Source organism: Equus caballus, chromosome X (assembly GCF_041296265.1).
Source record: "Equus caballus isolate H_3958 breed thoroughbred chromosome X, TB-T2T, whole genome shotgun sequence".
Classification (NCBI taxonomy): domain Eukaryota; kingdom Metazoa; phylum Chordata; class Mammalia; order Perissodactyla; family Equidae; genus Equus; species Equus caballus.
This window is the reverse complement of record NC_091715.1, coordinates 65,388,951-65,412,419: the sequence shown is the minus strand read 5'-3', so window position 1 is coordinate 65,412,419 and position 23,469 is coordinate 65,388,951. Positions and strand designations below refer to the sequence as shown.

General features: G+C 52.7%; 1 protein-coding gene across 13 annotated transcripts in view; it reads right to left on the bottom strand.

Annotated features, from left to right (window-relative positions):
• The window catches only part of STARD8 (StAR related lipid transfer domain containing 8), a 72,873-nt gene that overhangs the window by 4,653 nt on the left and 44,751 nt on the right, over positions 1 to 23,469 (bottom strand). For 5 of the 13 annotated variants that reach the window (XM_023634498.2, XM_070258096.1, XM_005614236.4 and 2 more), the window contains 7 exons: positions 8,712 to 8,783; positions 6,398 to 6,479; positions 5,347 to 5,410; positions 2,660 to 4,074; positions 1,848 to 2,021; positions 721 to 880; positions 66 to 264 (listed from right to left, as the gene is read on the bottom strand). In XM_023634498.2, the coding sequence (XP_023490266.1) occupies positions 66 to 264; positions 721 to 880; positions 1,848 to 2,021; positions 2,660 to 4,074; positions 5,347 to 5,410; positions 6,398 to 6,479; positions 8,712 to 8,783 (2,166 nt within the window). Of the gene's footprint in view, positions 1 to 65; positions 265 to 720; positions 881 to 1,847; positions 2,022 to 2,659; positions 4,075 to 5,346; positions 5,411 to 6,397; positions 6,480 to 8,711; positions 8,784 to 12,480; positions 12,669 to 23,469 lie in introns of all 13 variants that reach the window. The other 8 variants (XM_070258093.1, XM_070258090.1, XM_070258091.1 and 5 more) reach the window with 3 other exon arrangements.

Below are 23,469 nucleotides of genomic sequence, written 5' to 3'. Positions count from 1 at the left end.
AAGCCCTAGGATTCACGGAGGCTGAGAATGGGGCGGGTTGTTGGGGATAGGTGCAGGTGACTCACGCTGGTAGATCTGCAGGAAAGTGGTGGTGAGTTTGCTGGTGAAGATAGGCTCAGGCAGGTCCCGGAAATACTGCTTCAGCAGGTCAGCCACATCGTAGGCCGACTGGCCCTCATAGCAGACATTGTCGGGGGAGGTCTCATTCATTTGGCGCAGGTTCTGGATCCTAGACTTCACCCCAGACTTGCGGAAGATACCCACCTGGGTCCATGCAGGGGAGGGAGGGAGGGATGGGAGGGAGACTGTGAGGGCAGCCTTGCACCAGGAGTCAAGAGTGTAGGCCACCCCAGAGACTTCCAAGCCTGGCAGGCTTCCTGCTGGGCAGGGTAGGAGAGAAATGGCAAAACCAAAGAGAAGGGTTTTTATAGCTTCGGGGCCAAGGAGAAAGACAGCTTTAGTGGAGATGAGTAGGAAAAGGGGGACCTAGGCTAAGGCAGGCTCCTGGAAGATGGGGACTATAGCACCTGGGCCAGAAATAAGCTGGCACAGAGCCAGGCAGAAGGGAGCTTCGGCTCCATCTGTGCTGGGCCTTCCTGAGGACAGGAAAGGTCTCTGCTCAACCCAGGGGAAAGGTCAGAGCAGTTTCCCTCCTCAACTCCTTAGCATCGGACCTCCTCCCCAGTTCCATCTCTCTGCAGGCTCCCCGGGAGGCCTCACCTGGTCCAAGCACTGGCTGCGCAAGTAGCGCATGGCTTGCTGAATGCTCTGCGGCAGTGGCTGGCCTGTGCGCTGCACGTGGATGAGAGGTGGCACCCCAAACACGTGCTGGCCCCTGTAGTCTGGGGTCTTATTCCTTTTCATGAACTTGGGCACTGACCTGTTTGGGAGAGTAACAAGAGATCAGGGAGGGGGCAGGGTAGGCTGGGACATAGCTCAGAGACTCTGTCTGCAGTCTTGAGGGGCTCAGGAAGGGGCGAGCAGGGTAAGGAGCAGACCACATCCCAGAGGCAACATTCACTGAGCACCTGCTCTGGGTCCAGCCCTAGGGGGTCACAGAGGAACATAGGGAGCTCTGAGTCTGGTCAATTGTGTCAACAGGCAATGACAATACATGTGGCCAGGAGTAGGCCAAGAACCCGAGGGAAGACCCATGAGGGAGGGGAACTGTACCTAGCAGGTCAAGGAAGGCTTCAGAGAGGAGGTGAAAATTCAGCAGGCTCTTGAGGGACAGGTAGGTGTTGTCCCAGAGGAGAAATGGGGAAAAGGCATTTGAGACAGACAGAACAGAATGGACAAAGGCAAAGAGGCAGGAAAAAGAGCATGGCACATTCAGGGAAGGGCGACCAGTCCACTGGCCTGTATGGTGGCATTGGTTGGGAATGGCAGGCTAAAGAACCTGACAGATGGGGTGGGGCCAGAAGAGAAGGAAACTGGACCTCATTCTTTGGCAATGGAGAGCCACAGAAGGGTGTTTATCAGAGAGTGACAACTAAAGCTGTATTTTAGGACAATCTCAACGGTGGCAGCATGGAGGTTGGGATGGAGGAGGTACAGCTCAAGGACTAGGGTCCCCCACCCCCACCCCTCCTCACACACAGCACACATGCTCATCCCACGCGCATCCCCTACAGATATATGCAAGCCATCCAGAGCCATGCTGACTTCTCGGGCCACAGCCCCTCCAGCCTCCTGGCACATCCCACCACTCCATTGGCCTGTGGGCCCTGCCTGCCTACACCCACCTTCTGGGGCTGACGCTCCCAGGGCCCTGGAGAGGGGGCAGGGAGGGAGCCAAGACCTAGGTGAGCAGCTCCCCCCACCCACCATGGCCCAGGAACACTCACCAGACCCAGCCCTGTTTGTGAGGCACAGTGTACTTCTCCATGAAGGCAGTGAGCCGCAGCAGCGAGCCCTTGTGCAGGAGGTGGATCTGGCCAGCAAATTGCCGGTTGATCTCCAGCGACTCTGAGTTGAGGCTGGGCCGGTGGGAGTTCTGGAAGCTGTGCCACCGGAGCTTCCTGGTGAGGGATGAGGGGATGGAGAAGGCCAGAGGAGCAGGTTTGGGTAAACTTTAGAAAAGGTTGTGTTCCTCTGGTCCCTTTTCTCTCCCCAAAGAAAGAAAATGCAGGGAGATGGGACCACTGTCAGCATTGCTGCTGGGTCCAGGGCTGCCCAACAGTCAAGATGCTGTCAGGGAGGATGGCACAGAGCTCAGGCCCATCTAGTGCCAGCAAACAGTACCAGCCCCCTACCTCTCCAAGACTGCAGTAGAGAGGATGCTCTGAGAAACCCAGAATGGCGAAGCTAGGCATCAAAGACCATCTCCTCTAACACCCTTGATTTACACATGAGGAAACTGAAACCCAAAGAGGAGCTAAAATTTGCTCAATGCCATAGCAGAGGCAGGTCCTGAACCTAACATTCTGGATTCCCGAGTCTTGGAGTATTTCTATTTCTCTCCTGGGACTGGCTGCCTGGAGGCAATCACCCAGGCCCAAGAACCTGCTCCTGGGCCCCATAACTAAGAAACTGGCTTGAGGGTGGGGGGAGATGCAGAGAGCAGCGGGGAGAGGAGAAGGGAGGGAGAGAGGGGGAAAGGGAGAGACAGAGAGAAACAACAGAGGCCCCTGGTCTCACCCCTACCCTGAACTCCCACCTGCAGGGTCTGGTAAGTGAGGCCCCAACGCCTGAATCTCGTCGTTCACGGGGCGCTGATGCCTGGAGTCCAGCCGGGGACCCTGAGGCCTCAGCCTCGTTCATGGAGTTCCCGCTACAGTCCAGTTCGCTGGAGGAGGCCACAGTGTCAGAAATGGAGTGTCCTTCTTCCGCAGACAGGCTGGAGACAGAGGTGGGTTCCCTGCTTGAATTCGCCTCCTGCTCATTACCCTGGGCTGGGCCCAGGGCCTCTGCCTCTGCCTGTGCCAGGGACTCAGCCTCAGCTGGGGCCTGAGCCGGAGCCTGAGCTGGGACTCCTGGCTGGTCATCAGCCTGGGGCGGGGCTGAGGACTCTCTGTGGGCCAGAGCCTCGACCTGGGCCAGAGCCTCAGCCTGGCCTTCAACCTCGATTGTGGCTATTTCTACTGATGAAGCGGCCTCCTCCTCTTCTTCATCCTCTTCTTCCTCTTCCTTATCTCCAGGCCCCAGATCTGGGTACATGGCCTGAGACCAAAGCTCTACCCGTTGCTGCAGGCCCCACACATGCTGGAGGATGTCGTCTAGGTGGGCATAGCTGCCCCCAACCTCCTCATCTTCGGCGTCAGCCCCAGCCAGTACAGGTTCAGCTGGGTACAACTCAGGCATATTGTCATAGGTGCTGGCATGGCTGCCCGTGGAGCCACAGGAGCCCCGGCGCCCTTCATAGCCCCAGCGCCTACCTGGCTGCCAATCTGCCAAGCGTTGTCCATCCTCAGGACACAGGCTCTCAATGGACAGGGAGCGAGGGAATGTGCCTGGTTTGTGGTCCCTGGGGACATGCACCAGGCAGTCACCCCGGTGTACCCGCTGAGGATGCCAGAACGTGGCCACAGGCCAGGCCTCCCAGGCCCTCTGAGTCTCAGCACCAGCACCACTGGCTGAGGTGGCTGGCTGGTTCTTGACCCTGTAGAATCCAGTAGAGAGGAAGCCACGGCGACTACGGAAAGAGGAGGCTTTTGAGGCCTTCTTGGGGGTGGCTGGGCTACCCTCAGGCTCTGCTTGCCGGCTGCCACCCTTTTCCTTCCGCCTCAGAGACTCAAGGTGCTTGAGGAAGCTTCGAGAACGGTGCTTCTTGGCTTTGTCCTGGGGACTCTTTTGGCCCCGGGTAGGGCTGAGGAGGGGTCGGTCACTCGGGCTGGGTGCACGGCTTAGGGAGGGCAGAGCCGCTGGCTCAGGCGCTAGGCTCACGGTGATGGCTGGCAGGGAGGTGGCGCTAAACTCAGTGAGGATGCTCTCACAGCTGGAGGTCACTGGCAGGCCATGGCTTGGTGGGGCCAGCAGGTCAGAGGAGTCCACACGAGACCAGCATTTACTTTCTTGCTGGAAGGCCCAGTGGTTGCTGATGGTACACTGCTCTTCCTCCTCTGAGTCTTCATTCTGGGAATGGTGCCACAGGGTTAGGTCAGAGAAGTCCAGCCCACAAGCCCTTGCTTGTGTTCCACTCTCTGCCTCCAATCTCTTGGGGGACTTTGAGGCAAAGTGCCCTGTTCTCTGCTTGAGGACATGTCCTAGAGTAGGGAGCTGGCTCTGGGAGTGCCAGAGGAAACCAGGAGTCATAGACAGAGACTAGATGGATGGTAACAGTCATTTGATTAATCTAATCTCTCCCCAATTTGATTAATCTAATCCCTCCCCATTTTACAGATAGGGAAACCCAGACCCACAAATGAGAAGCCACTTGCCTAAGGTCATACAATGTCATGCAGTAAGTCAGTGACAGAGCCAGGGCTAGAATCCAGGTGTCTTGACCTCCTGTCCTCAGCAGCCTCCCAAGTCTCTAGACTATAGTCTTAGATTAGAATCACAGAATGCGAGAGCTGGAAGGAGATTTTAGATTTTCTAATTTTCTAATTTTCAAGATGGGGAAACTGAGAGAGGGGAAAGCTTGCCCAAGGTCACCGAGCAGAGAGGGGCAGAGCTACGACCAGGCCCCAGGGATCTCCTGCTTCCCGAGCCAGGGCTCTGGCAACTTGGCTGACCCACTTGGCTGCAGGCTTCAGGTAGAGAAAGCCTCAGAAGAAACCCACAAAGCCTGACTCCAGGGAAGGATGGGGTCACCAGGCCTGCATTCCAGGGCTACGTGCAGACCAAGAGTCCTCTCAGTTTCTGCAATCCCAGATTGGCAGAGTTGGAAAGGTCTTTGGAAGCTATTAATGCACCCCCCAATTCGTTATAGAGATGGGGAAAATGAACCTCAGAGGGGTTAGACTTTGTGGCGGTGAGGTTGGGGATCCTGACTTCTAAGACCACATAGGCCATGATTTTCCGACCACATTATTCTATCTCTGTGCCCTAGTCAAGGAACTTTCACTATCACAGAGCAGGTAGTGGAAGCAGATAGATTTCCCTGAGGAAGAATGATCACTAGGTCAAGTTATTAGTAAACCCAGGAGGGAGAAGTGGGCTGAGGGGGTTGGGTGAGGCCATGGGCCAGGGCACTTGTTCTCACAGTCAAACCTCTAGACCAGGCTTTCCAAAACCCAGCAGCCTCCTAGGAACCCCTACCTCTCACTCCTAGGCTAGAGCAAGGCACTGCTCCGGATACCCCAGATTCCCGGGACATCGGAGCTAGTTTTGCAAGTGATTTGTGTATGTCCTGGGTTCCCTATGGTGCCACAAGACCACAACCCTACCCTTGTCATGACTCACCTGCTTGCATTGAAAATGAACCTCCAGTTTCATCGAGGCACAATTGTTCAAGGTCATCAGCCTCCTGCAAGGAAAGGAAGCAGTGTTCATTCAAGGGTATCAACCCCCAAAGCCTGCAGGGCATAGCCTACCAAGACACTCCTAAGATGCCATCCAATACTTCACATGCCCAAGCCATCAACACTTCTCCCAAGCCCCAGTGTTCATGAAGGTTTCAGTGCCAGATATGATGCTGGGGAGATTATGGCCTCTGTCCTCCAGGAGTTTATAGATGTGGAACAAACCACTACAGAGATGGGACAGGTTCAAGAACAGAGTAGACAGAAGGCACTACAAGCACACTGAGGGTGGGTCAAGGAACTTCCATGAACAGAGGGGTTGCAGTCAGAGAAGGCTTCCTGGAGGACAGAAATGGGATTCTGAGGGAGAGAGAAACAGAGACTCTATCCTAGGCTTTAACAGGAGCTGTGACAAGGTAGAGAGGGAAATGGTCAGCAAACAGATGAGCCTGGGTGTGAGATGGGGGCACTGAGGCTGATAAGGGTCGGTCAAAGCCAGATTGTAAAGGACTTCGGGTGTCATGCTAAAAATCTTCAAACTTTCCCCAGCAGGTAGTGATACACTTTAAGCAAAGGAACACCCGCTTGGAAGCTGACTCTAGTGGCTGGATCAGGGTGAGGGCAAGGAGGGGAATACAGAGATGGAAAGGAGGAAGGCCAGTTAGGAGGCTACTGTAATGGATCCAAGAAGTTGTGGTTTGGCTTCAAACAAGGGCCAAGCCACTGTAAGTAGAGGGGGGACAAATCAGAGGAATGTTTGGGGGATCTGACTGAAGGGAGAAAAGATTCAAGGCCAGATCTTGGCTTTGTAGCTAGAGTATATGTGTGAGTGAGGGTGTCACAGACATAGAAACAGAGCGAGCAGAGTGACTGCAGCAAATGAGCTTTGTTAATAGGCCAGGCTCCTCCTCTGTTAGAGGAGACAGGGACTGCTTTCTTCCATGAGGAAGCCCCAAGCCAGGCCCTGACCTCCTGACCCTCAGCCCCCCTACCTGCGCAGGGCCCCCAAAGAGTCTTCGTCCAGAAAACTGTGGTCCTTCTTCACAGAGCCAATATCCAGGGGAAACGAACCTTCTGTACGGCAGAGAGAAGCCAAGATGAGTAAAGGGTGGTAGGTCAGAAACTCAGTGCCAGCAGCCCTTGAGCAGGAAGGGGAAGGCCAGGGAAGCAGGGAGGCAGAAAGGCAAGAACCAAGGAGAAGGAGAAAGCCCGGAGTAAAAGAGGGGCCCAGGGAGCTCAGGGTTGACTGTCCGGGAAAGGCCGAAGCGAGGCCAGGAGGGTTGAACTGGACAAGAGGACCCATCAGTCAGCGAGGCAGGTCCATAGCGGACAGCAGGCCTGAGGCCCTCGGTGGCTGCTAAGAGCCAACCTGGGCTCCTCCAGTCCCCTTTGAATCCTGGGCTGCTCAGAGAGGAAAACTTCTCTTTGGCCTAAGGTGAACTGGAGGGAGCAGAGAGGGAGAAAGGAGAGTGTGCAGCCAAACAACACCTCACTTCCCGCTATTGCTCAGAGCAGAGGAGCCCACTCCCTGGGGTTTGGCAAGGGGAAGGGAGAGAGGAAGGAGCGGGGGAAGAGGAGAGAGCATTCAGGAAATCCCATACCTCTCTGCCTTACTGGCAAAACAAGCCGACTGACTCATTTAGCTAATATTAACTGAGCACCTACTTGGTGCCAGGCACTGAGAATACAACCGTGAACAAGATAAAAATGACCCCTGCCTTCATGGAGTTTACACTCTCATAGGGGCCGAAGATAATAAACAGTGTATGAAACAGACAAGAGAATGCAGTTCTAAATGCTATGAAAGACATTAGCCACGGTGATGGGGTAAAGAGAGGCTTGTGGGGTGGGGGTACGTGTAGCGAGGTGGTCAGCAGAGGGCTTTCTGAGGTGGGGACTTCTGAGCCGAGTCCTGAAGAGTGAGAAGGGGCCAGCCGTGCAAAGAGCCTGGGAAGAGAGCTCCAGGCAGGACTAACATTAAGGCTCCAAGGAGGGAAAGAGCCTGGTATGAGCAAGTGGTGGAAAGGAGCATGGAGCAGAGTGAGCAAAGGGGAGAGGAGCGAACGGAAGTTGGGTGATGCAGTCTTGTTGGCCAGAATAAAGCGCTTGGGCTTACTTCCTGCTGAGTGTGCTGGGAAGCCAGCAGAGGAGCGATACAGTCAGAGCAGAGGAGTGACAGAGCGTGGCTTTTGGCTCACCGAGTCCCTCCAGCTGCGGTGCAGAGTAGAGGAGGGAGTGCAGGAAGGAGGCTGGCGTGCCAGGCCAGGCAAGCCATAGAGCAGTGAAGATGGCAGGAAGTGGATCAATTTAAGATATATCCTCGAGAGAAAAGGAACTTGCTAAAGGGTTAGATATGGAAAACAAAGGAAAGGAGGACTTGAGAATGATTCCTGGAGGTGGAGCTTGACTGGATGGTGGTGCCGCCAGGAGTTTGGATTTAGACCTGTTGCATCTGAGACGCCAGGCAGACATCCGACTAGATATTTGAATTGGCAGTTGAATAGATCAATCTGGAGCTTGGGAATGAGATCTGGACAGAGAAACATTTGGGAGTCACCTAAATATAGATATTACTTGTCAAGGATCTCCTGGGAAAGAAATGTCGAGAGAGAAGAAGGGCCAGGATTGAGCCCTGGGGCACCCCAACACTTAGATATCAGTTAGAGGAAGCAGAGCCAGCAAAGGAGACTGAGAGCAGCAGCCAGAGAGCCAGCCAGGAGAGGAGGGTGTTCCAGAATCTGAAGTGCGTGGCCAACTGCACTGAATGCTATTGAGAGATTGGGAAGTGACTACTGAATTCGACCACGTGGAGGTGCCTGGTGAGTTTGGCAAGGACTGTTTTGTTGGTGAGGTGGGGGTGAAGCCAGGGTGCAGTGGGGATATGGGAAGAAGAGGGGACGTGGAAACAGCAAGTATGAACAACTCTAAAGAAAGACAGAAAAATGAGGGAAAACAGAGAAATGAGGCCGTGGAGAAGGTGAGGTGAGGGCAAGGGACGCCAGCGTGCGCCTTCCACATGGCATCTATGTAAGTGGAGTCCTCAGAAGTGGTACAAAGCAGTGGCCCTCATCAAAACAAAGTACTTTAACACATGGGCAACACCAGAGCTTGTAAGAGCCTATGAGAGTGATCCAGTGGAGATGATTATGTAGGAGAGAGAAGTTGTAACTATAGGAGCACGGCCAGGGTACACAGCTTCCTGTGTAGTGGGAGAAGGGATCTGATTTGCTCCATTTTACAGACGAAGAATGGAGGGATGAGGTAAGTTTTTGGGGGGGGGGAGGGGGAGGAACTGAGTGGCCTTACCTTCAAAAAGCTGAGCATACTGAGGGAATCCTGTCGCTCGGAGCCACTCGCATGCTTTTCTGGCCTCAGCTTCTAAAACAGAGCAGAAGAAGAAAAACAGGCAGAGAAAAGGGGTTAGTGGGGTGCGGACACCAAGCTAACCTGGGTGTATGGTGCCTCACCTCCAGCAGGAAGGCACCTGTAGTTCTGATAATCTGGAAATGGCAAGAGAAGCACGGAGGGACCAACACATTTGCTCCATGTCACAGCCAGCTAGGATTCACCCCCCACTCCCCAAGCCCCACTACCTGCATGTTCGGAGCACCTTTCTTGAGCCTCATTTCCTGTGTGTCCCAATCGTCTTCCCCTCTCCTGCCTCTGCCCAAGAACAAAACTCACCACCAGCAGCAACTCCCAGGAATGTCTGGGGTCAGGGAGTACTGCTGGGGGAAGAAGCCACAGCTGTGTCTTCACCCTCCCCTTCCTCAGGGAGCTGTCCCCTTACATGGCCCTGAGTAGACTATCCTAGTCCAGCTAGGCATATGAAATGTTCAACAATTATTATTTTCTTTCCCATCAACCTACCTAACATTCCCCAGCATTTTGATAACCAAATCTTCTTTAACACACACAATAAGCTCTGAAGGTTTTACTATACACATTTTACAGATCTCCGAAGAGGCTCAGAAAGGAAGAGCTCATATACAGTCTCACAGCTGACGAGGTAGCAAGAGTCTAAGCTCAGTCTGACTCCCGCTCAGAGTTCCTACCCTTCTGACATGACAGCTTCCCTAGTGCTCTTTCTGCCCTACCACTCATCAAGTTCAGCCCTCCCCACCCCCCCCGGGAGCCTCCCAGGACTGCCCTGGCTCTCACCTGTGGCTCGATCTATTTGCGGCATAACTCAGTGCCGATTGTCATGTCGACACAGTGCTGCCAGTGGGAATCTTAGAGGGCAATGGCGGGATCAGACTCCTGCCTGTGCTCTGGGGGTGCCTGGCACTGAGTGGGGCACCCCTGCCAGTCTCAGCTGAACTGAAGCCACAGAGGAGGCCCTCCTGGCCAGAATAGGCTGAGCACCAGCAGCAAAGCCCTGGAACCACTCAGGCAGCTATTTGTTCCCTACCCAGGTGGTGCCAGGGAGCAGTGTGGCTGTGACTGTGGGACCTAGCATTGTGGGGTTGAGGGGAGGTTGCTGGCTTAGCAGAGCTGCTCTGGCTACGGAGTCCTGCCCCCATTTCCTCCATTTCCTTAGCACCTGTGACCAGGGGACTCCAAGGAGCCTGGTGGGGTTTTTCCAAGACAGGAAGTACTCTCTCTTCCCAGTGCTCTCCCACAAGGAAATCCGGGATGACATCCTGGCAGCCAAGACTGATAAGTTAAAGGACAAAATGGTATTTCAGAGATGCTGGGTGGGTAAACAAGGGAGGAAAGAGTGCAGGAAGGTGGAAGTCAGAAAAAATAATAGGCTCCTCAAGGACCACACGCTGATGAGGATTTGAAGGGTGAAGACCCTGAGGGCTTTTGGGGCAAACAGGGGCAGGGTGGGGATGAACACCTGTGCATTTCTGTGAGTGCATGCATCAGGTAGGTGCCGCCCCAGCATCTGTCTCTGCATATACCTGTAGTCCAGTTTGCTCATGTCCGTGATCCATGTGGATTGGTATAGGATTGTACACCTGTATACACACAGCTACAGGCCCCTCGGTGTGTGCATGCACCTGCACCTGTGTGTGTGTGTGTGTGTGTGCGTGTGTGTATGTTTTTTGTTACTGCATCTTTCTAACCTATGATAAAGATTTAGGGGTCACTAGGACATCTGAGAGGTCCTGGAAATCATTTGTTCCCACAGAGCCCTGCTAGCAGTACCTCAGCCCCTCTGGCAGGGGGCAATGCAGGCCTGGGAAAGGATCCAGGTCTGTAAGCCAGTGGTGGTCTGTGGGATGTGATAAGAGCAGCCAGAAGGGACTTAAGACACAGCCCCAAGGAGCATTTGAGGGACATGGTTTTGCTGCTAAGACAGCTGAGCCAGCTGCCACAACACTTCCTTGTCTCCTTCTCCTGCCACACCCCTGGGAGAAGGCCCTTCCCATCCTCAGAGCTCCTCCAACAGCCAGCTCTGCTTTCCTGTCATTAGGACAAAGGGGAGGTGCCAAAGGAGGGACCAGGTCAGAATTTCCAGAGAGGCAGGCACAGAAGGAGACAATGACCCCTAAAGGGCCACAAGTCTGGTATGGCCACCCCAGGCAGGGGAGCCAAGCCCCAGGGATAGACCTGCATGTCAGGAACACACTCTTGAAGAGGTAGAACAAAGAGGAGAAGGAAGGAGCGAGGTACCTGCCTGCCCGTTACTCCCTTGCTCCTTCCTTAACCTGAAGGGGATGGGAGAGTCCTGCGTCTCACACATCTGCATCATCTGCCCTAGTCACGGAGCCCATGGAGCATGGTGGGCTGCCTGCTCCCCTCCTACTATGACTAGGCAGTGGCCCTAGCCAGGGTTGGTGGGAAGGAGACCAGCTCACTCAGGTGTGCGCCAAATTCTTTCACTCCTACCTAGAGCCCTCTAGCTCCCTGCTATTCAAAGCGTGACCCCTGGACCAGCAGCAGCAGCATCACCTGGGAGCTTGCTAGAAATGCAGAATTCCAGACCTATTGAATCAGAATCTACACTTAAGTGGATCCTTAGGTGATTTGCAAGCACATTAAAGCTTGAGGAGCACTGGTCTAAATCACCCAGCTCAAGGATTCTCCCCCTTGGATCCACATTAGAATCAGCTAAGAAGCTTTTAAAAAATACCAATTCCTAGGGGCCACATCCCTGGAGGCTGATTTAATTGGTCTGTGGTGGGACTCTCCAAACCAGTATTTTTTCAAAGCCACGGTATGGGGCACACTAGGGCCTAAGGGACTTTTCCACGTCACACAAAGTTAAAGTGTCACAGCTGACACTGCGACCTTGATCTTTTAGTTCCCTGTCCAGCACTCTTTTCCACTGCATTATGCCGCCTGCCCTCAGATGCCAGGTAAACAAAGAGCTTAGACTCAAAGGGACCAACTCCAGGCCCCCAAACTGTTTTCTGCCCCTTCTGGTCTAGTGGAGTTACAAGCCTGAGTTCAAATCCCGGTGCCACCAATCACCAGCTCTCTGACCTTGGGTAAGTTGTTTAACCTTTCTACAACTTAGTTTCCTCCTCTGTAAAACGGGAGTAATAAAATTCACTTCTAACAGCTACTCAGAGCATTAAATAAAATACTGGAGAGAAAAAAAAAAACCCTGTCACATAGCACCAAGCACTCAACAAATGAGTTCCCTCCCCACTCTGACTGAAGGGTCCCAAGGAAAAAGAGGAAACTGGAGAAAGAGGCCCAGCTAGCGTTCCCTTGTGGGTCTGGAAAATGGCTGCATCCACCTCACTGCTGGAATGAGAGAATAAGACTCAGGGAAGTGAGGTTAGGAGGCAGAAGCTTCAGAGGCCACAAGAGCTCCAAACGACAAAGCAGCCAAGGAGTTTGAAGCAGGGCTATGGACTGAATCCCCAGCAGCGCTCCCTGGCAGGAATCTGGAGAATGTGATACATTATTATCCAACAGGATGTCAGGGACATTGGCTTCTGACAATATACCACCTCATGGAGGCCCTGAGGCACCCTCCCAGACAGAGCAGTCAGGGACACATGTCTTGGTGATTAAGAGCTGAGCTAAGGTGCTTGGCCTTCATCCCTCCCACCCATCCCAGCCTGCCCAGGCTGGGGCCAGGAGTGACCACCCACACCCAGTAGAGTCAATTCACCTTGGAGCTGGGGCCCAGGTGGCCCAGACTGAGGACTGTCTTCTGTGCCTGGCGGGGAGAGTGACACCGGGCAGGCTGAGGCGAGTGATGGAGGAATGTCTGTGGCCCCTGGTCCTGCCTCTGTGTCCAGATGTGCAGATTCCAGTAGTTTCGACTGCTATTTTCTGCAGGCCGTGCTCTGGCCAAGGCTAGGGTGATATGCCAGGACAGGTCAGGGATGGCACTCAGCTGACACAAGCTGGATTCCACGGAGATTTAAGCTCTGACTCCTTCCCTTGGGAGGGGCCCAGTTGATCTGAGCCCTAAGAGTTGGGGGAGAGGGCATACTAGAAAGATCCAGAGTCAAATCAGGCCTCAGGGCCACACCCACAGGTCTCCTGGAGGGAGTGTCAAAGAAGGAATGGCTGAGCAGCAGCAGATGGTTTCAGAGGTCAGTGACAATATCTGCACCTACACTTACACAGGCCATGTACCAAGGATCCTCTTAGCATGGAGAATTTTTCTATGCAGAGAAGGATGGAATGAGGAGAAAAGCAGGGCTTCTGTTCTTGAGAAATGCTATATGAATGGGGGTAGAGGTTATGCACCCAGGAAAAAGGCTGCAACATCTCCCACTGAGGAAGTGCAATAATGCCCAAAGATGATAACTGAGTGAGTGGGAGAAAAAGCTTTTTCTCATCAAGCTGGCTCCCCTACTTGCTGCCTAAGTCATCTTAGGCAACTTCATTCTTTAAGCTTTGGTTTCCAATCTATACAGTGAGGACTAACAACTTTCCTGCCTACCTCTACAGTTACTGTGTGGATTTGGTCAGGTTTTGTCTGGTTTTGAAAGTGGCTGTACGAAAGTTATCATTAGAGAGGGCTGCTTTGATTAAGACTACTTGAGGGGCCGGCCTGGTGACGTAGTGGTTAAGTTCCTGTGCTCTGCTTCAGCGGCCCAGGGTTCACAGGTTCAGATCCCAGGCGTGGACCTAGCACCACTTGTCAAGCCACGCTGTGGCAGCATCCCACATAAAATAGAGGAAGATTGGCACAGATGTTAGCCCAGCGACAATCTTCCTCAAGTGAAAAGAAGAGGATTGGCAACAGATGTTAGCTCAGGGCCAATCTTCCTCACCTAAAAAAAAAAAGACTACTTGAACTTTGTATTCACATAGTCTTTAAGACTCAGTTCAGATTATGTCCTAGTTGTAAAGAAGTGATAAAGAGAGCTAGGCAGAAAAGAGAAGACAATAGGCAACTAGGCTGCAGGAGGTCAGGCCTCACCCAGCCAATGTCACCAACTCCACTCTCTTCATGCCACTATTGGGGAACTTGACTCCTTACGCCTTGTGGTCACTCAATGGGCTGAGAGAGAACTGCCCAGGCCCCGGTTCAGCCTCCTCCCTCCCAACCTAAAGGCCAGCTCAGGCCCAGGGACCAGGCAAGACACAGGGCCCAGGGCAAGCAATGGGTAGATGTCACAGAAGCCCAGATCAAAGTGTCCTTGTTACTGCTGGAGCAGTAACCTCTCGACTCGGGCTGTACATTATAATCTGGGGTGTTTTTAAAAATGTCAGTGCCTGTCATTACCAATTAAATTAGAATCTCTGGGGAGGGTTAGTTTTTTGTTTGTTTTGGGGAGCTTTCCAGGTGATTCTAAAGTGTAGCCAAGATAGAGAACCACGGCCCTAAACAGACGCGGCCAGCTAAAAGTCACAGTATAGGTCTCTGGACAGATTATAGCCAGAGGCCAGACTTAGGCCCATTCTAATCACTGGCCCATGTTCTCTCCAGGCTCAAGTGCAGGAGAAGGCAAGAGCAGTGAGCATGAATATGAATGCAGACGGTGGGACACGGGAGGGCAAATCTGTGGTGTTTGTGGTGGTAATTTATTCACAGTTAGCTGACCTACTCTATAAGGCAGCTTTCAACAAATATGTTGGTTTCCTTTACCTTACTTAGCTTCCCATTTGGAAAGGCATCCCTTCCATGGCCCTCACCACAGGATGGTTAGCTCCAAAACAAGGTCTGGTATCAGCGTGGTCTCTCCCACCTTCAGTGAGCACAGGAGGAAAAGCCAGCGTTCTGAGGGATGGAGAAAGACCTGGGATGCCACTGTCTATGTGACAACCCAAGTTCCCAAGGTGGGCTCTGTGAGGCCAAGGTGGTACCCAAGGTAAGTAGAGGGGCAGCTTACCACTCCAGGCCCTGCTGTTGTACCTGGGAAATGCTAAGTCCTGGCAAACAGCTTCTCAGATCATTCTTCTTGGTTGACGCAAGGCCCATTTCCTTTGCTCACCCCACCCCTAGAGAGGAGCCCCACATAAGAAGGCAATATTGGCCTTTTGGCAGAGGGCTTATATCTCATTTGGCCCCAAGTGCTTATGACCAGCTCCTTTCACCCTCCCATAAGGATACACTAAGGGGCTTGGGCCACAAGAAATGTGCCCACTCAGCCTGGAGCCTTGGATTCCTCCAAGGCAGTGCTTCATTCAAATTTACACAAAGGGGCCCTCTAGGTTGGCAGTGACCCTGGCAGAGATGCTACAACAGGTGACTGCCTGGCTATGCCACCTCTCTCTCTGGGGGACCGAGGGAGAGGGACCTTCACAAGGGCCCATACTAAGAGCTGTTATGGATTCCATGACTGCCAAGACTTTTCCTCTCGACCTTGGAGTGGACATTGATGGGGGTCTGCAATACTCTGTCCACTGGGAAGTTGGGTACACGCATTGTCTCTCCCTGCTCCTGCCGCTCTTAGCTGGAATCACAATAACTAGATTTTTACAGGGGAGGGAGGTGGAGGGAGGGAAGGAGACAAGACCAAAATAACTCTCATCCCACATTCCAAACCTTGCAGGAGGGGTGCCGCAGCAAGGGCCTCTGGATTTCAAGCTGCCTAGCCTGGCAGTGCTAGACACTGGCTGGCCTCTGGCTTGGTAGACCGCCCCTAGTGCACCTGTTCGGATGGCAGCCTCAGTCTCAGTGAGAGCTGCGGCTGGATGCCATGCTCCTGGGCCCATGTGAGCAACACTTTTGCAGTCTCTCTGTCACAAGTGAGGCACCATCAAGGCAAACGGCCCAGAAGGGTACAGCACTGTGGGACTGAGTGGCAACAAAATGAAGCCACTGGATCTTCTTGCTGGCCAGTGGCAGGTTAGCATGTGCGGCTCTCCACTCTAATACCCCTCTCTCCTTAACACTCCACGTCCACATCACGACCACAGAGCCACAGGGATTCTCAACCAAGGACAATTTTACTCCCTAGGGGACCTTTGGCAATGTCTGGAGACATTTTTGGTCATCACAACTGAGGAGGAGTGCTACTAGCATCTACTGAGTAGAGGCCAGGGATGCTGCTAAACATCCTACAATGCACAGGACAGCCCCACAACAAAACAAAGATTGACTCCAAACCTGAAGTGTGAGACCATGAAGGTCAGCCTCCACTTCACCTGGGGATCTCAGGCACCTCCAGCAGCCCCACCCCACCTTGCGGGTGTCTTGAGGAATGAGGCAAAGAATGGACACAATATTCAATGGAGGTCCCCTATCTTTGGACACTGTGGACCACTTGCAGGGTCAGCCAGGGAGAGGTGGCAGTTCTAGTTTGGAGCTTTTATAAATGTGGAAGTTATACAAGGAACGCCAACCATGTCCCTCCCTACCATAAAGCTGTGATCTGAGCTCTGGTTGCAGCTGTAAGTGAGGGAGGGTCATGAGGGCCTTCTGGCTAAACCAGGCCGCTGGCCTGCTGGGACTGCTTGAGAATTTGGGTCCAGGGTCAGCCTTGCCTATGGCCTCCTAGGCCAGTGCCTGGTACAGCAAGGCCAAAGCAGGCAGCTGACATTCCTGCCTGACCCAGGGCTTCTCTGTGACAGCAAAGGTCAGAGCTGCCACTTGTTCTGCCACAGTCGCTCCATTAGCTTTCTTGCCCCCAGGAAATCCTGCCCCTAACCCAGTCCCAGGTGCTCTGACAAGGTCATGGTGACAAGGAAAGACCGTTGTTTTAATAAGTCACATGCTACTCCATCACCTCCAGTCCCCAGCCGGCAGGCAAGAGATGCCAGCCTAACCGGTCTGGGGCAGATGTTAGACCAGTGGTAACTGCTCTCCACTGAGGTATGGGTGGAAAGAGTATTGTATTGAAGGTCAGAAGAACTACATTCTGGCCTTAGCTCCACTAGGAACTTACTGGGTAACCTTGGGCAAGCCACTACCTCAGTTTCTCCACCTTCTAATGGCCACTCACCAAAATCTAGACCCAGAGCAGAGGTATGTGTGATTGGCGGCTGGTTCAGTAGAGGGAGCTGTCCTCCTCCTGCACATTCTCTTCTGGGAAACTCAGGTGAGGGTCCTCAGCGGGGACCAAGAACAAACCCATATTCCCCTCCCAATCTGCCTCTCCTGATTTCCTGCCTCCAAAGGCACCAAACACGTAGGCTTAAACCTCCAGTCATCCTGGTCTGTCCTCTTCTCACTCATGTATTTAGTCTCCAAGTTCTACCAACTTTTCCATCAAATGGTCATGGTTTCCCACACCCACCTGTGCTCTAGGTTCTCAGGCCTGGATTACTTCAGCTCTCCAAGTTCCCAGCTTCCAGTCTCTCCTTCCAACAGGTCATCCTGCCAGCTTCTTTTTCCAAGACCCCAGCTCTGACCTGGTCACTCTCCTACCCTGCACCCTAACAGGCTCCCCACTGCCCAAGCACAGGGCAGACATGAGACTGCTTCCTACCTGGCACTTGAGGCTCTCCACACTCTAGACCCAGCCTGACTTGAAGTTGCAAACTCCTATTATTATCAAGATGGAGGTCAAAGATCCCTTTCCGTGAAGCCTTCCTTCCCTGACCTCTTACCAACCCCCTACCACCCAATGGCTCAGTTAAATTAACTGGCCCTCTATACATTTCCATTACCTTCTCAGCAGCACATGAGTCTGTCTCCCCCATTCAACCAGAGCTCCACTGCATTGGGTCCTGTTGGTCTCAGTATCCTCACTGCAGTGTGGTAAGGGCTACTAAATGTTCTGGCAACACCTAGACAGGAAGTCTTGCTTCCCAACTAAACAGTGTGTGGGCCCCCGACTCCACTCTCTCCTCTGGTATCACCACAGCAAGGACCCAGAACTGAGCACACACCTGCAACTCAGCAACTTGCTGACTCACAGAACACCTTGCCCCAGAGCAGAAACCACAGGGCCAGGAACCAAGGCCCAGAGATGTGAGAAGGACAAATGAACTCTGCGTGAGAGTGGAGGCATTCTGGCCTCAAGCTCCTGTGAGGGCATCCAAGCTCACTTGAGAGAAGGATCACGCACCATCTCCTACTTCCCTCTCCTGGCCTGCAAGGCCTTGGCACTCACCCATTTTGACCCTGTGCCACCACTTCTACATCCCACCTCCCTTGCCTACTTCCTTTTCCTTTTGCTGAGGCCAAATATAAACTCCCGGGTAGGAAATGCCTGGAAGGAGCCTGGCTCCACCCTGAGATCCCGAGAAAATTGTCTCTAACAGAAAGGAAATGCGCCTGAGAGAAGTTGCCTCCTCAGGGGGAGGCCTGTTCTCTCTTTGGGAGCCAGCAGACACAGCCCCTCACCAGACCCTGTGGCCAGCCAAAGGGAGGGCTGTGAAGTGGAGCGCAAAGGAGAGGGCAGGGGCCTAGGGCCTTGGGGGCAGGGAGTGACAATGCGCATGCTCAGGCCATGGTGGAGTAAAAGGAAGGAGAACCCAAAGTGGTGGCCTAGTGGCTGTGTAAGACCTAGAAGCATAGAGGTTTTGGAGTACAGTGGAAAGAGTAACAGACTAGCAATCTGAAGATGTGGCTTTTAGTCCTGGCTCTGCTACTTCTTAGTTGTGGCTGTGCTCACTATTGATGACAATATTTATGATACTGAATTTAATTATTAATAATAGTTAATAACAGACACTAATATTTACTGAGTATTTATTTACTATGTGCCAGGCCCTGGGCTAAGGACTGTATACAGATCATATTGGGCAAGACTTAACTTCTCTATGCCTCAGTGTTCTCATCTGTAAAATAGAGATATGATCACAGTACTGACAACATGAGGTTTTTGCAAGTATAAACTGAGATGATAAGGGCCAAAGGGTACTGAGTTATTGTCACGTCTCAGGCATTTCTTTAGGTATTTTTTATATGGTTTATATTATTGAATTGTTACAACACCCCTGTGAAGTAAGTGCTCTGATAATATTTCCATTTGACTGATGAGAGAACTGAGGCCCAGAGATATCAAGTAACTTGCCCAAGGTCAGCAGCTAAGAAGTGGTGGGCCAAGATGCAAACCCAGGCAGTCTGGCTCCAGAGTCAGGGCCACCAAGTTAGAATCCTCCTCATTAAGTGGGAGAAATCATCTAGGCTGTAGACACAAAAAACATATAGCAGGGTTTTTGCGGTATGAACCCTTAGCCTGAAGTAACTTCCCATCAGTGGAGAAAGCACTTGACCATCCTACATCTCATTTGGTCCCCACAACAGCCCTGTCCAGAGCAGGCCTACTGCACAAATGGGGAAACAGACACTACAAAAAGTCAAGTGGCTTCTATTGGACTACAGATGGGGCCGGGAGCCTATCTAAATGCCAACAGCCCCCCTGTTGATCTGTTCCCATGTCAGCCTTCTCAAGTCCTCCCCTCCAAATCCACTCCTCCTTGGCTGTGCACTTATTCAACTGATATTACCTGAGCAACGACTCAGTGCCAGGCCCTATGCTAGGCACCAAGTTCTGAAAACTGAACAAAAGCCAAACTCTCCTGGAGTACCTGACCAGAGCTGCTACCAGGCCCATCCTTCTCAGGAAAGCAGAGGCTAAGATGGACTGTCCTTTCAAGCACCCCCTGGAGGTTGTTTAGAGACAAGATAACAGAGAATGAGCTCAAGAGCAACAGAACTGGTATAGAAGGAAGCTTGCAGCACCCAAGGGTTCTGAGGTGGGAACATTGGAGGGGAGGCCTAGAGCTTCTGAACAAAAGCCTCCCCCCACCCCCATACTCAATTCCAGCATGGGCCACACCAGCTGGAGGGATCACAAAAGTTAATCCAGCCAGCCTCCTGCCTGCCCCTGACCACCCACATCTTCTAAATAATGCAACGTGGTTGTCAAGACAGCTCATTAAAATGTCTCTTCTTCCCTCATGCTACCCAGCACCCTGCTCTCCACCCCCAGTGCTGGAAGGTGCTAATCAGGCGGGCGTGCTGCTGCTGTCAGAACCACCCCCGACTCCCTCCTGCACATCCTCCCCCACTCCAATGCGACTCTGCTTTCAAGCATCAATACCTAATTCTTTGAGTTTTCTCTCCTCTCCATCTGTCCACCTGGTTTGGGGGGGGGGGGCAGGCAAAGACCTGGGGGCTGTCTTCTCAGGAGTGACTGATCACTGGTGGGTGCAGTGACCAGTCAGGGGTAGAAGGGAGACCCAAGCCTCAGCTCTTGCCTCCTGGCCAGGCAGCTGGGAAAAGGAGAGGGAGAGGCACGGCACAGTCACTAAGGTGTGGACAGTTGTCAGTCTGCCAGGGTCTTGATCACAGTTCCATCACTCCCTAGCTGCATGATCTTGGGTAAGCTCTTCATTTAACCTCCCCTTGCCTCAGTTTCCTCATATGTAAAATGGGGATGATGATAGCAGTACCTACCTTACAGAATTGTCATGGGAGCCAAGAAAGTTCAAATGTGTCAGGAATTTAGAAGAGTTCACTATTATTATTGGTGTTATCATCGTAACTACAGCCTGTTGTAGTGTCATAAATGCCACTAAAGGAGGCCAGAGGAAGGGAGCCCTGTAGGTGCGCATGGCCAGGGAGAGCTTTTCTGGAGGAGGTGGAATCTGAAGTGACAGAAAATTCCAGACCTAATGCCCAGGAGGTGGCAGGTTTGAGCACTGCATATCCCCAGCTCAGTGAAACACAGCAAAGTGACAAGGTGGCAGAAAGTACTACTAAACATATTGGATTTAATAGTCAACAACCCCATAAGGTGGATACGTATCTCCATTTCATAGCTGACAAAATGGAGGCTCACAGAGGTTAAGTGATTTGCCCAAAGTCACCCAGTGCTGTATATACCAGAGCCCCTGCTCTTCGCAATGACACTCTTCTGCCCTAGGCATCATGTGTGCAACTCAGGAGGTGTTTTGCTTCGGCTCCACTCTGGCTCTTTTCTCACATGCCCCTCTTTGTTTTTCCCAACTAGAGGGCCCTGCTCAGGTGGCGGCTGCTCAGGCCAGATGTTTGGGGCCAAGCACTTCCCAACCTCCCTGGCCCTGCCCAGCCTGACTCGGCCTCAGCCTAGCACAGAAAAGCTGGCTGCAAGTGCCTATCTCACACCTCAGACAGGCCAGCCTTTGGGCAGCCCAGATAAAGGACAGGAAATCCTCGGCCACCTCCCCTAGAGGTCACTCCCTTTACCATGGGAACAGAGCTGCAGCCTGGGCAGAGGTTCCTCTGTGGTGGGGAAGCTGCCGAGTCAGCCCCAGCTGCCTTGGCTGCCGGGTGTGTTTGGGGGAGACAGGGAGGACTGAGCGTCAGGAGACCTGGATTCCAAGTCCTCCCTCCCTGGAGACTGTAGCCTTCCCTGCCCAGGCCTTAGGTGGGGATCACCAAGGATCCCATTGCAGGGATCACACTGTCTACCTTATTGGGCTGCTCTGAGAACAGAATGGGATCATGGAAATGAAAGTGCCTTGGAAACTTTAAAGAAATGGGAGGACTCGTCGTTGTCATCGTCATTAACTGCTAGAGGAGGAATGGCTGAGTTGGTATTTCTCCCTGTCTGATTCACCCTTCTAGGCCCCACTGTGGGCATGTTTCATACTCATTTCCGGCTTCAATGCTCCTTAAAATATCCCCTTCCTTCCACCCCCACCAGCTCAAGAGACAAAAGCAACTAGCAGGAAAGCAGGAGACACTGGCAACCCTCTCATAGTACCCTACAGTCAACTCATCAAGGTGAGCACCTCCTCTCACCAAGTTTTCTCTCTGCTATAGGGGCACCAAGAAGAAGGCCCTCACCCTCGAAGGGCTCCCCAGTCATGGGAGCTGGCTGTACCTAAACAACAAAGAAATCAGAGAGAGCCGGATGAGATGTTTGGACCCAGGACTCTTAGCGTCCGGAATCTACCTGCTGGAGTCACCAGAAAAAGAAAATGGAGAAGTCTTCTGGAAAAGTCCAGGCTATAAATAAACAGAAGAGAGTGAGGGGCTTCCAGAGTGCCATTTCCTGCCCCCAGGGCCACAATAGTAGCATGTGCAGAGGACAGTAAGGAGGCTGGGAAGGGGACAGGTCAGGTCTCTGGAGGAGCACTTGGAGGAGCTGAGGCTACGTGGCCTGTAGAAGACCCAGGGGAACGCAGGTTCTGTCCTCAGACTCCTGAAGGTTAGAGAGGGTAGACAGGGTCTAGGTGGTCCCAGGGGGCAGAGCTGGGACCCAGGAGTAGGAGGCAGAGGGAAAGAGAATTCAGCTCAACATACGAAAAATCTTTCAGACATTCCATGAATGAAAGCAACTGTCTTGAGACATTGCTCTCCGAGATATTGAAGATGGGTAAACAGGAGCTACACAAGCGCTGGTGGAAAGGCCCAAGCTTCAGGGAAGTTGGGTCGAGTGCGCTCTGAAGGCCCTTCTTCCCTGAGCTCTGTCTGCTTCCTACCTCTGGGGTATCGTGGGAGAAAGCATAAAGGTAACTGGAGCTGGTTAGGTCCTCAGCTGGTTCCCACAGAGACCTGGGATCCCAGGAGCACCTTGGGCTGGTACTACCCAGGGGGAGCAGGTCACTCATTAACTTGTGGCTGAATGGGTTAGAGGGTGGCCACCTGGGACAGATGCAAACATGGGGAGGGGCTAAAAGCCCATGCTCAAGGAAAACCCAAGCTGTGGCAGTTCAAGGCACAGCCAGCCCAAATGGACAAGCCAGCTGAGAATGTTTAGTGACTGAGCCTGGCAGAATTTAAAGCCAGCTCACCCTTGCCTTGTGGATGTGAAAGAGGTCTTGACTGGGAATGTATACTCTCATAGCTGGAAGGGAGCCTGAGAGACCACTGAGTCCATGCCACCTGCCCTACCCATTTTAAAGATGTGGAAACTGAGGCCCAGAGAAAGCAAATGTCTTCTCTAAAGTCACTCATGGAGAGATAGCTATAGAGAGGTACAACCAGAAGCTAGGTTTCCTGACTCTATAGTAGGCCCACAGGGTTCACTAAATGTTAGTTCCTTCTCCTGCTGAAACTGCAGAAAACTGCTTGCAGTTTACAGCTTTCTAAATTGGACCTGGGGCCTAGCCTGACCCTTCCCAACTTCCACTGTTTGTCAAGACACAGGCTCTCTGAGGAACGCCTCCTCCTCCACTACAGAGGCCTCAGCCTCGCAGCAGCAGCAGCACTGTGGCTGGCAGCTCAAGTCCCAGCCTGGTGTGGAGGGACCCACAGCTGTACTGAAAACAGACACTCACACAGCCCGACCCCAGCCCCAGTAATGGCTGACCCTTTGAGTGGGCATTTCTTGCTCTTTTAGACTTTCAAATTGAGAGCAGGGGGTCAACCGTTCCTGGAAACATCCCCACCCGCTTCTGACTCTGATGCCTTAAAACATCTCTTAACCCACTGCCCATCTGAATCACTATCAACTCAACTCCCTGCCTCTCACAATACCACCCAGGCTGAATGTGTGTCTTTCAAGCAATGTGAATAACCACTTCTGTTTGCCCAAGCGAAGAGAGAGGGGCAGAAGTTTAATTGGCCTCAGAAGTTCCCATGACTGAATGTTTGTCAATGTCCCCTTGGGAGAAAGTGAGGGTTCAGGATGGGGTCCCTTTAAGGCCTAGGGTGGACAGGGAGTTAGGTAACGGCCATCCCCTAGAGTGACTTTCCAAGGTGGTTATTATGTGGCTCAATGATTAACCAAGCAGTGGCAGGACCCCAGGCTTGTTGGAAAGGAGCCACTCCTTGCCCAAGGACAGTTCAAGAACAGGAGGCTGCAGCCAGGGAGAG